Raw genomic sequence first — 9907 nt, forward strand, 5'->3', positions numbered from 1 at the left:
GCACTTAATGGAAGGAGAGAGGGGGCAATGCAGTGAGTGAGGACACGCGTGTGGGCACACGTGCCCAGCGTGAGGCAGCTGGCCAGCTCCCAAGGGTTTGCTGAGGGCTGGAGCCCACAGCTGGACAGCGCTCATTTTGGGCTTAACCCGCTTTATTCAGACGACACAGAAAGATTATATTGCTCTATTTAAATATTACCTCTGAAGGCATAAGCTGACTTTACTGTCTTTCATCGTTCAACAACGCAACCACCATATTAAGATGCCAGACAACTGGACTTGCATGTTTAAAGATCCTCTCTTGTTGCCCTTCTCCCTGAATGAAACTGTTACATATTTTTTTTTTTTGAAATAGACGTATTTTTAAAATGTATTATAAAAATAATAGGCGTTCGCAGGTGGGTTTTTTAAAAAGTTGCTGACTTTTTTCTTCTCGACATTTTGCTTCCTCGCATCTCTTTCTGTACCTAGATCATCAACTGAGAGCAGGTTCCTGGGTGCGTTTGTCACATGCTGGAGTGAGCTTTGGAGTCGACATTAAGTGGGGCTAAAGCAGGGCAGGGATGGGGGGTGACAGGCGGTGCCACTCGCCTCACATTCACCCTCACTCCTGCCCCTGCCAGGCTGGTGACACACGGTCAGGCCCCAAACTGAAACTAGAGGCTCCCTGCAGATGTTCCACAGACCCCTACCTGGGGCAAGAACCAAACAAACACCCTACAGAGACGTCATCAAGGACTGACATCGTTCCCCACGCCCCAGACACCAAGGTGCTGGCAATAACCTCGGCGACGGAGCCTTTGAGAACAGCCCAGCTCAGGGTGACCTCACCACAGAGAGCGGCAAAGGAATGTGTGGAGTCCCAGGCTATAAGCCTGGCCCTACCGACCGGCCAACTGCTTCTCAGGAAATCAGGCCAGGCCTGCCTTGCACTTGGATCAGAGACAAAGGGCCACACCAGCTCCTCCCCACGGGAGGCGTGGGATCGAGGCCGTCGTTTCCCGCACGTACAGCCTAACGAGTCCTCCGAATGGCGATCCGGCCCAACTGGAAGCGCTCCAAGTGCCGAGTCTCACTCGGCAAGTTTCCAGGGAGGGTGTGCATTTGTGTGCCTTTCTCTGCTGATGCCTCAGCTTGTGCTCTGCTACCTTAGCAGAAGGCCATGCCGTCCTCCACAGCTGGCTCAGGCCTGCGCCTCCGGGAAAGGCTGCCCTACCTGTCCGTGGGCAAAGCCTATCATGGGCTCCATCATGGCCACGCGCTTCCTGTGCTGCAGAGCGTTGAGGGCGCAGTAGTACTGGAGGGACGCCAGGTGCTGCTTCCGCCGGGCGGCCACCACCTCCTTCACAACTCCAGTCTTCACCTGATTATGAGGCGAGAGGAAAATGTCACCTCTAATGGGCCTGGCAGTTCTGCGAGAGAACACAACTTCAAAACAGGTTTGTTTCGACGTTAGAACCATTTTTTGGTGACAAACAGAATAAGACACAGATAAGATTCCACCTCATGTTTTAAGAAATCCAGATTAAAAGCATCAAAGTGAAAGCATCTCAGTGTTTGTAGACTGCCCTGGGGTGAAGCCAGAACTTTCTGCCGGTAGCACTACAAAGCACTACGATCCTTCAGGAAAACAACTGGCAGAAGGCACTGAAAGCCACAAACATTGTATTCGAAGGAAATCATTCACAGAAATAAAAGTTAAATGCCTATAAAAATATTATTTAAAGTAGCAAAAAAGCTGGGAAGCATGGGTTAAAGAACCAGGGTCAACACCCAGGGCAAAGAGTTCAAGAGCCTGAGTGTTTATGACTCGGATGATCACATGAAGTACCAAGCTTAAGTTAAAATCATTGTGTGATTATAATTTTACAATTTTACGATGGTTCCAAGTTGGTGTTTGAAAACCAGTTTGAAAAGCTGGCATTGGGAAGTGGAAATTTATTTATCAGATTCAGAATAAATAATTTAAAAATCCATATGCAGGGGGAAAAAAAAAAGAAATTCATCACGAGACCCTCAGTGCCACAAATTCACAATGGGAAGACACGAAAGGACTTTAAATGAAGGGAAAAACCACATGGAAGGCAGGTGTTCTTACCTTTTCGTTCTCCTTTTTTTTGGGAAGCCTGCTATATTTTGCCATTGAGAGGTCGTGCTCTAAAAGTAAAGAGACATGTTAGCCCCTGGACGGGTTAAAAGACTAGAACATTCACTCAGCGTCTCTGCCCACAGACACAGTAAACCCACAGGCATCACTAAAACCACACACCAAGAATGGAGAGGATGCCTACCACTGCTGGCGAGTCCAAAAAGGTCCTTTAAAGTGCTTACTTCTGAACAAGAGAAAAGAAACATCTTAGAGCAAATGCAAATAAAACAAGAAAACCCAGAGCTCTATGCTTTCCCAGGAAAATAAAAGGTGTTTGCGTGGAAGGGGGTAGGCTCTGCCGGTAAGCCCCTCAGGGGCCCGGGCCTCGTGGGGCGGCTGGGAATCCTGGCCTCACTGGAGCCTGTGTCATATTTCTAAAGCAGTACTAAACCGAGGAGATCTTTTAGTACTCAGGTTTAGAGTTTTTGGTCAGCATTTTTTATATCAGTGTTCTGAAATACTGATATAAAAAATACAATTCTTTAATCTCTAAGCAATGAATATTTTCTACCGAAATAAGAAACAAAAGAACTAGAATATTTAGATTCCTTTTGGTAATGTTGACTAGTTTTTCAAGATTACCTGTTCCTTGTTATATTCATTTTTTGACTACCTTGATTTCAAAGAGTTACAAAATTGTTCCAAAGTTTTTATTTTAGTGGGAGGAAAAAAAAAGTTAGTCCAAAAGGGCAACTAGGTGCTCTGGAGTAGTCACAGATACCCCACACTCACTAAGTGAGCTCTAGGAGAACAGAGACCCTGTCTGCTGGTTCACAGCTGCACCCCTAGAATCTCTCGCGTGGGCCCCACTCCTCCTTGTCCTCTCCAAGCGCCCCCACCTTTACACTCCAAAGCATTCATGGTTCCCCAAGAACAGTGTGCCCTTACAAATGCTCCCAATCAGTAACACGAGACTTGCCATCTGTCTTTGGTAAACACTAACTTCTCTCTTAAAACCCAGCTTAGAGCTCATCCTCTCCAGGAAGGCTTCCCTGGTACCCTATCCTCAAAAGGGTCATGAAGCCTGTCTGTTCTGGTGCTATTCCCTGATCATCTCTGCCTGCTGCCCTCCTCACGTGATACTACAATCGTCTGTTTCCAGGACTGTTTTGTTAGCCTGGAACCTCCTTTGGGTGAACCAAAAACAGTGGGGATTCAATAAAAGTTAGCTAAATTAAACTGCGCAAAAAGAAAGGGCATTTCTCAATGAGCCACACATTTAAAGAAACTAGTACAGTAAGAATTACTATTAAATGAATCAATATTTTTGAAGGTAATCGGCACTGAATTCAGTTACTTTACCTGTGAGATCCTTTTCTCGAAACTGTATTATGGGTAGAACCATTGTGTCTGCCAACTGTTTGGCCAGCTCTGTATGGAGAACGTTAAGCTGAAAGAAAGAGAAATCTATTAAAGAAATTCATATCCACTATTACTGAAGCTGTCTTATTTCACCAAGGAATCAATCACACTGAACACCTGGGTGGTTAAAGAGCTCAGTTATACTTCCTTAGCCAATAAAGACCCTTCATAAAGCAGTGAATGATAAAGGCCTAGAGGAATTAAAAACTAAATGCGAGGTTCCAACTGACCTGATGCCTCAGCTTGTGCTCTGCTACCTTAGCAGAAGGCCATGCTGTCCTCCACAGCTGGCTCAGGCCTGCGCCTCCGGGAAAGGCTGCCCTACCTGTCCGTGGGCAAAGCCTATCATGGGCTCCATCATGGCCACGCGCTTCCTGTGCTGCAGAGCGTTGAGGGCGCAGTAGTACTGGAGGGACGCCAGGTGCTGCTTCCGCCGGGCGGCCACCACCTCCTTCACAACTCCAGTCTTCACCTGATTATGAGGCGAGAGGAAAATGTCACCTCTAATGGGCCTGGCAGTTCTGCGAGAGAACACAACTTCAAAACAGGTTTGTTTCGACGTTAGAACCATTTTTTGGTGACAAACAGAATAAGACACAGATAAGATTCCACCTCATGTTTTAAGAAATCCAAATTAAAAGCATCAAAGTGAAAGCATCTCAGTGTTTGTAGACTGCCCTGGGGTGAAGCCAGAACTTTCTGCCGGTAGCACTACAAAGCACTACGATCCTTCAGGAAAACAACTGGCAGAAGGCACTGAAAGCCACAAACATTGTATTCGAAGGAAATCATTCACAGAAATAAAAGTTAAATGCCTATAAAAATATTATTTAAAGTAGCAAAAAAGCTGGGAAGCATGGGTTAAAGAACCAGGGTCAACACCCAGGGCAAAGAGTTCAAGAGCCTGAGTGTTTATGACTCGGATGATCACATGAAGTACCAAGCTTAAGTTAAAATCATTGTGTGATTATAATTTTACAATTTTACGATGGTTCCAAGTTGGTGTTTGAAAACCAGTTTGAAAAGCTGGCATTGGGAAGTGGAAATTTATTTATCAGATTCAGAATAAATAATTTAAAAATCCATATGCAGGGGGAAAAAAAAAAGAAATTCATCACGAGACCCTCAGTGCCACAAATTCACAATGGGAAGACACGAAAGGACTTTAAATGAAGGGAAAAACCACATGGAAGGCAGGTGTTCTTACCTTTTCGTTCTCCTTTTTTTTGGGAAGCCTGCTATATTTTGCCATTGAGAGGTCGTGCTCTAAAAGTAAAGAGACATGTTAGCCCCTGGACGGGTTAAAAGACTAGAACATTCACTCAGCGTCTCTGCCCACAGACACAGTAAACCCACAGGCATCACTAAAACCACACACCAAGAATGGAGAGGATGCCTACCACTGCTGGCGAGTCCAAAAAGGTCCTTTAAAGTGCTTACTTCTGAACAAGAGAAAAGAAACATCTTAGAGCAAATGCAAATAAAACAAGAAAACCCAGAGCTCTATGCTTTCCCAGGAAAATAAAAGGTGTTTGCGTGGAAGGGGGTAGGCTCTGCCGGTAAGCCCCTCAGGGGCCCGGGCCTCGTGGGGCGGCTGGGAATCCTGGCCTCACTGGAGCCTGTGTCATATTTCTAAAGCAGTACTAAACCGAGGAGATCTTTTAGTACTCAGGTTTAGAGTTTTTGGTCAGCATTTTTTATATCAGTGTTCTGAAATACTGATATAAAAAATACAATTCTTTAATCTCTAAGCAATGAATATTTTCTACCGAAATAAGAAACAAAAGAACTAGAATATTTAGATTCCTTTTGGTAATGTTGACTAGTTTTTCAAGATTACCTGTTCCTTGTTATATTCATTTTTTGACTACCTTGATTTCAAAGAGTTACAAAATTGTTCCAAAGTTTTTATTTTAGTGGGAGGAAAAAAAAAAATTAGTCCAAAAGGGCAACTAGGTGCTCTGGAGTAGTCACAGATACCCCACACTCACTAAGTGAGCTCTAGGAGAACAGAGACCCTGTCTGCTGGTTCACAGCTGCACCCCTAGAATCTCTCGTGTGGGCCCCACCCCTCCCTGTCCTCTCCAAGCGCCCCCCCCCTTTACACTCCAAAGCATTCATGGTTCCCCAAGAACAGTGTGCCCTTACAAATGCTCCCAATCAGTAACACGAGCCTTGCCATCTGTCTTTGGTAAACACTAACTTCTCTCTTAAAACCCAGCTTAGAGCTCATCCTCTCCAGGAAGGCTTCCCTGGTACCCTATCCTCAAAAGGGTCATGAAGCCTGTCTGTTCTGGTGCTATTCCCTGATCATCTCTGCCTGCTGCCCTCCTCACGTGATACTACAATCGTCTGTTTCCAGGACTGTTTTGTTAGCCTGGAACCTCCTTTGGGTGAACCAAAAACAGTGGGGATTCAATAAAAGTTAGCTAAATTAAAGTGCGCAAAAAGAAAGGGCATTTCTCAATGAGCCACACATTTAAAGAAACTAGTACAGTAAGAATTACTATTAAATGAATCAATATTTTTGAAGGTAATCGGCACTGAATTCAGTTACTTTACCTGTGAGATCCTTTTCTCGAAACTGTATTATGGGTAGAACCATTGTGTCTGCCAACTGTTTGGCCAGCTCTGTATGGAGAACGTTAAGCTGAAAGAAAGAGAAATCTATTAAAGAAATTCATATCCACTATTACTGAAGCTGTCTTATTTCACCAAGGAATCAATCACACTGAACACCTGGGTGGTTAAAGAGCTCAGTTATACTTCCTTAGCCAATAAAGACCCTTCATAAAGCAGTGAATGATAAAGGCCTAGAGGAATTAAAAACTAAATGCGAGGTTCCAACTGACCAGTTAGGTTTGCTAAAGGAGTCCACAGTTATTGTTTGTTTACTGTGCAAACTCTAGTTCTGCGTTTTCAATAAGTCACACCCTCCTGGGGAAAGAGAATGCTTTGAAGGTTTTGCAGGAAACACAGTTCAGCACAGGTGGACACTTTACCAGGCCACTCACTTTAGAGGGGGCTGAAGTCACACTTGAAAGACAGGCCTGCTGGGAACCACTAAGCCTGAACCACAGTGGGCTGCGGGCCTGGGAGTTACTCTGGAGAGAGAACATTCCCTGCTGAAACGACTCCGCTAGATTTCAGGCCTCTGCTCTTCAGAAAAGGACCATTTTAAGAACAAGATGCCTGTATATTCAAATGTGATCCCTCTCACCAGATAATTTAAAAGCTCTTGATTCTTTCTTCCTCCCCTCCTACCTCCAGGCCTCACTAAATCCTGTCTTTGACAGTGGTCTAGGAGAAATGAGTTATTCCCACCGGCGCTACTGTTTTGGAGGACTTTTTGTATGTCAGCTTTATACCGTTCAGTTTTCGCCCACTCTGTGAGTTAGGTACTATTATCCCCATTTTACAGACAGGCAAGGAAGTCTCCAAATCCACAGAGCAAATAAGCGGCACGGCTAGGATTTCAATCTTGGGCTACTGAGATCCAAAACGCATGCTCTTCCCACTACACAGTCTGGGATACAGAGTTTGTCTTTCACACTCACACAGATGCCCAAATCTCAAATGTCTGGCAGTCTAGACATTAGCAGTGAACACAGAGTGGAAAGGATTCTTCTACCAGGCCCCAGACTTTCAGAGATTACTGAGGATGCCCCAGGATTTCTGCTGGGTGAACAGGGGAAACCACCCAGCAATCATTTATTGGAGTACACATTTGTCGAAGTTTCCCCAGCAGTGAGTGATACAGCCACATACAGGAATCCTACTTCTGCACACAGACCTCCCCCATCAGATCCGGTCCTTCTGGGTTGTACCTGAAGAGACTGCTTTGATGAACTTAAAGACCTGCCTAAGGTCAACAATTTGCCAGGCAAGGAGCTATAGACCAAGCTGGTAATGGTCTCCCTGTCTTTCAATCAAGTCGAAGCATGGCAGCTTATTCAGCTGGGAATACATGAAGACAGCCAGGTCCAAAAATGAGCCATCAGGATAGAATGTGTTAATGATTTCTCCTGAGTAACTTCAACAAGAAATGTATTGTTTTTTTTACTAACAGTTAAACAGCTAAATGTAAGTCAATAAGTACACCTACCATATGCCTGGCTCCGTGCTCAATGCTCTGATGTACTTTAATTGACTCTTTATAACAGCCCAATTAAGAAACCAAAGCTCAGGGAGATTAAGTGGCTTTCTAATGGTTATGCATTTAAGGAATAGCAAATTTCCTTCCTATTTGTTTTCTTCCTAACTTCTTAAGGATCAAAGGGTTTGTGTCAACAACTTTTTGCTTTGGGGCTTTTGAGAGGTATGGGACAACCATTTCTAAACATGGGGCCTTCACTGAGGAGAGAGGAAAGAGCATGGATCACCTCTTGGCACTTCGGTATTGTCATAAAGAAGATGGGGACCCACCATCTTCCTTGCATGGCTACTGTGAGGATAAAGCAGTAATGTGAACAGAAAACACTAGGATCAGAGGGCCTGACTCACACTGAGCAAATGGAATCCTTAATGACGACGACTCCCATCTCAGATGCTCTCCCAGGAAGTGATCCAGAAACTTTGCTTTTGGGGAAATCACCAAGGATAGAAATCTCTGTGTGCCTACGTGGAAGACCTGGTTCCAAGGCATTCCATTAAATATGAGCCACACACAAAGCTCTACTTTTAGCAGGATTTTTCTTTAACTTCTGAGTCATATTACTTGTCTTAAAATTTTTTCCAACCTGGTTGAGGCCCAAGTACAGAAAACGACTTCAAAAGCTACTCTTTTCTTCCCATGTGAGCTAACTGCTTTGTGTCAAGAGGCTTGTGTGGACACTCTTTACACGGCTCACCTTCTGGGAAGCCATGACACCACCTACAAAGTCACACTTCCGGGCTTCCATCCGCTGGGAGTGCTTCACTCCCCACTAAAAGCAGCAGCATTCCTGCCCATGAAAAACTGGTGGTGAGGAAGTATCTTAAACTGGAAATCTTGGTTCTGGGGTTTTGACAACCAACCACATTCCCTTAGCAACTCTCTTCTAGCTAAGTAAACATGACTTCAGTGGGTGCAGTATTCACTTCTCCGCCTGGGCTATTTATTCACTGTTAATAAACAAACATTCTTCTCCTCACGTGCCAAAAAATTTACTTTTTGCTCCTCTCTAATTACATTTTCTATTTATCTTCCTCCTCTTCTTGAATAGATACCCATCTCCTTGAATACACACTTTGAACACCTAAAGCCACCAGAAGCCAGAAGAGGTGAGCAAGGACTCTGCCCGAGAGCCATGGGGGAGCATGGCCCTGCCAATGACTCCATTTCACACTCTGGCTTCCAGAACTGAGAGAGAATAAACCTCTGTTGTTTTAAGCCACCTACTTGTCATTTATTACAGCAGCTGTGAAAGACTAATATGTTTTCCTTAGGAAACTAGATTCTTGAAAAATCTTTCTTTTGGTCTGTTGTTCACATATTAGCAAAGCCTTTCCCCTCAAACCAGAAACAGATATGATATTACACAACCTTTCTTATGAAACGAACCCTGGGTGACCAACAAGTTGAGATACTGTCTCAGATATCTCAAAATGGAAGGTGAGCCAAAATAAATGAAGGTCCAGAATCAAATAAAATTTTGCCATGTTGCTATCTTACCTCATCCACCACTTTGGAAAAATAGTGGAGTGTAGAAATTACTTCTTCGTCGCCTTTGCCAAGAGCAAAATTCTAAGGCCAAAGAATGAAAGAGTCAGGTGTTAACCGAAAGCTTGAGAATTCAGCACCACAGCAGCACCTGCAATACACACCCTCCACATGGACTTCCTTTCTGCTCCCAGGAGCACGTGATGTCAGAGCGTCTAATGGCAGAAAACTAGAGCTCTCCCCTTGCCCTGCCCCAGCGATGCGCCAACCGCCCCTCCCAAATTCCCTGCACTGGTCGTCACCCTTCTGTCCAGACATGATGGTATCTCTGAGTTTATGTCCTGGAATTGTTAGTGTCGATTCGCTTGTAGATCCTCGGAGACTGTGACCCCTCCCTCAAGGGCAGCTGACTACTTCTGTAGGCCACTGAGAGTACATCATACAGACTCTCAGATAATCACCAGTTAGAATTTATCAGGGGAAAGGAAAGGTCAGGAAAAAAATTAAAAATGGACATGGAGTATGGGGAAAAAAAAAAAAGGAGGAAGGAAGGGGTGAAGGGTAAGAGGGAGGGAAAGAGGAAAGTCTGTCCCTAACGAATGCCTCTGGAGAACTGCTTTTAAAAGAGTCCCACTGAAGAGAGTCCCGAGCCCAGCTTCAGACACCGCATAAATATCATCTACCTGTTTCTCATACGCCAGCAGCTGCTTGGAGAGCTGCTGGGTGGCCAGGCACATTTCATTCTGCAGGGAGAA

General features: G+C 44.7%; 1 protein-coding gene across 1 annotated transcript in view; it reads right to left on the minus strand.

Annotated features, from left to right (window-relative positions):
• Window positions 1-9907, minus strand: part of APPL2 (adaptor protein, phosphotyrosine interacting with PH domain and leucine zipper 2) — a 46418-nt gene that overhangs the window by 20241 nt on the left and 16270 nt on the right. The window contains exons 4-8 of the mRNA XM_023527454.1: window positions 9165-9236; window positions 6074-6161; window positions 4912-4953; window positions 4719-4777; window positions 3837-3983 (exon numbers count right to left, since the gene is read on the minus strand). Coding sequence (XP_023383222.1) covers window positions 3837-3983; window positions 4719-4777; window positions 4912-4953; window positions 6074-6161; window positions 9165-9236 — 408 coding nt within the window. The remainder of the gene's footprint in view (window positions 1-3836; window positions 3984-4718; window positions 4778-4911; window positions 4954-6073; window positions 6162-9164; window positions 9237-9907) is intronic.

This window comes from Pteropus vampyrus, unplaced genomic scaffold, assembly GCF_000151845.1.
Source record: "Pteropus vampyrus isolate Shadow unplaced genomic scaffold, Pvam_2.0 Scaffold16, whole genome shotgun sequence".
Lineage (NCBI taxonomy): Eukaryota > Metazoa > Chordata > Mammalia > Chiroptera > Pteropodidae > Pteropus > Pteropus vampyrus.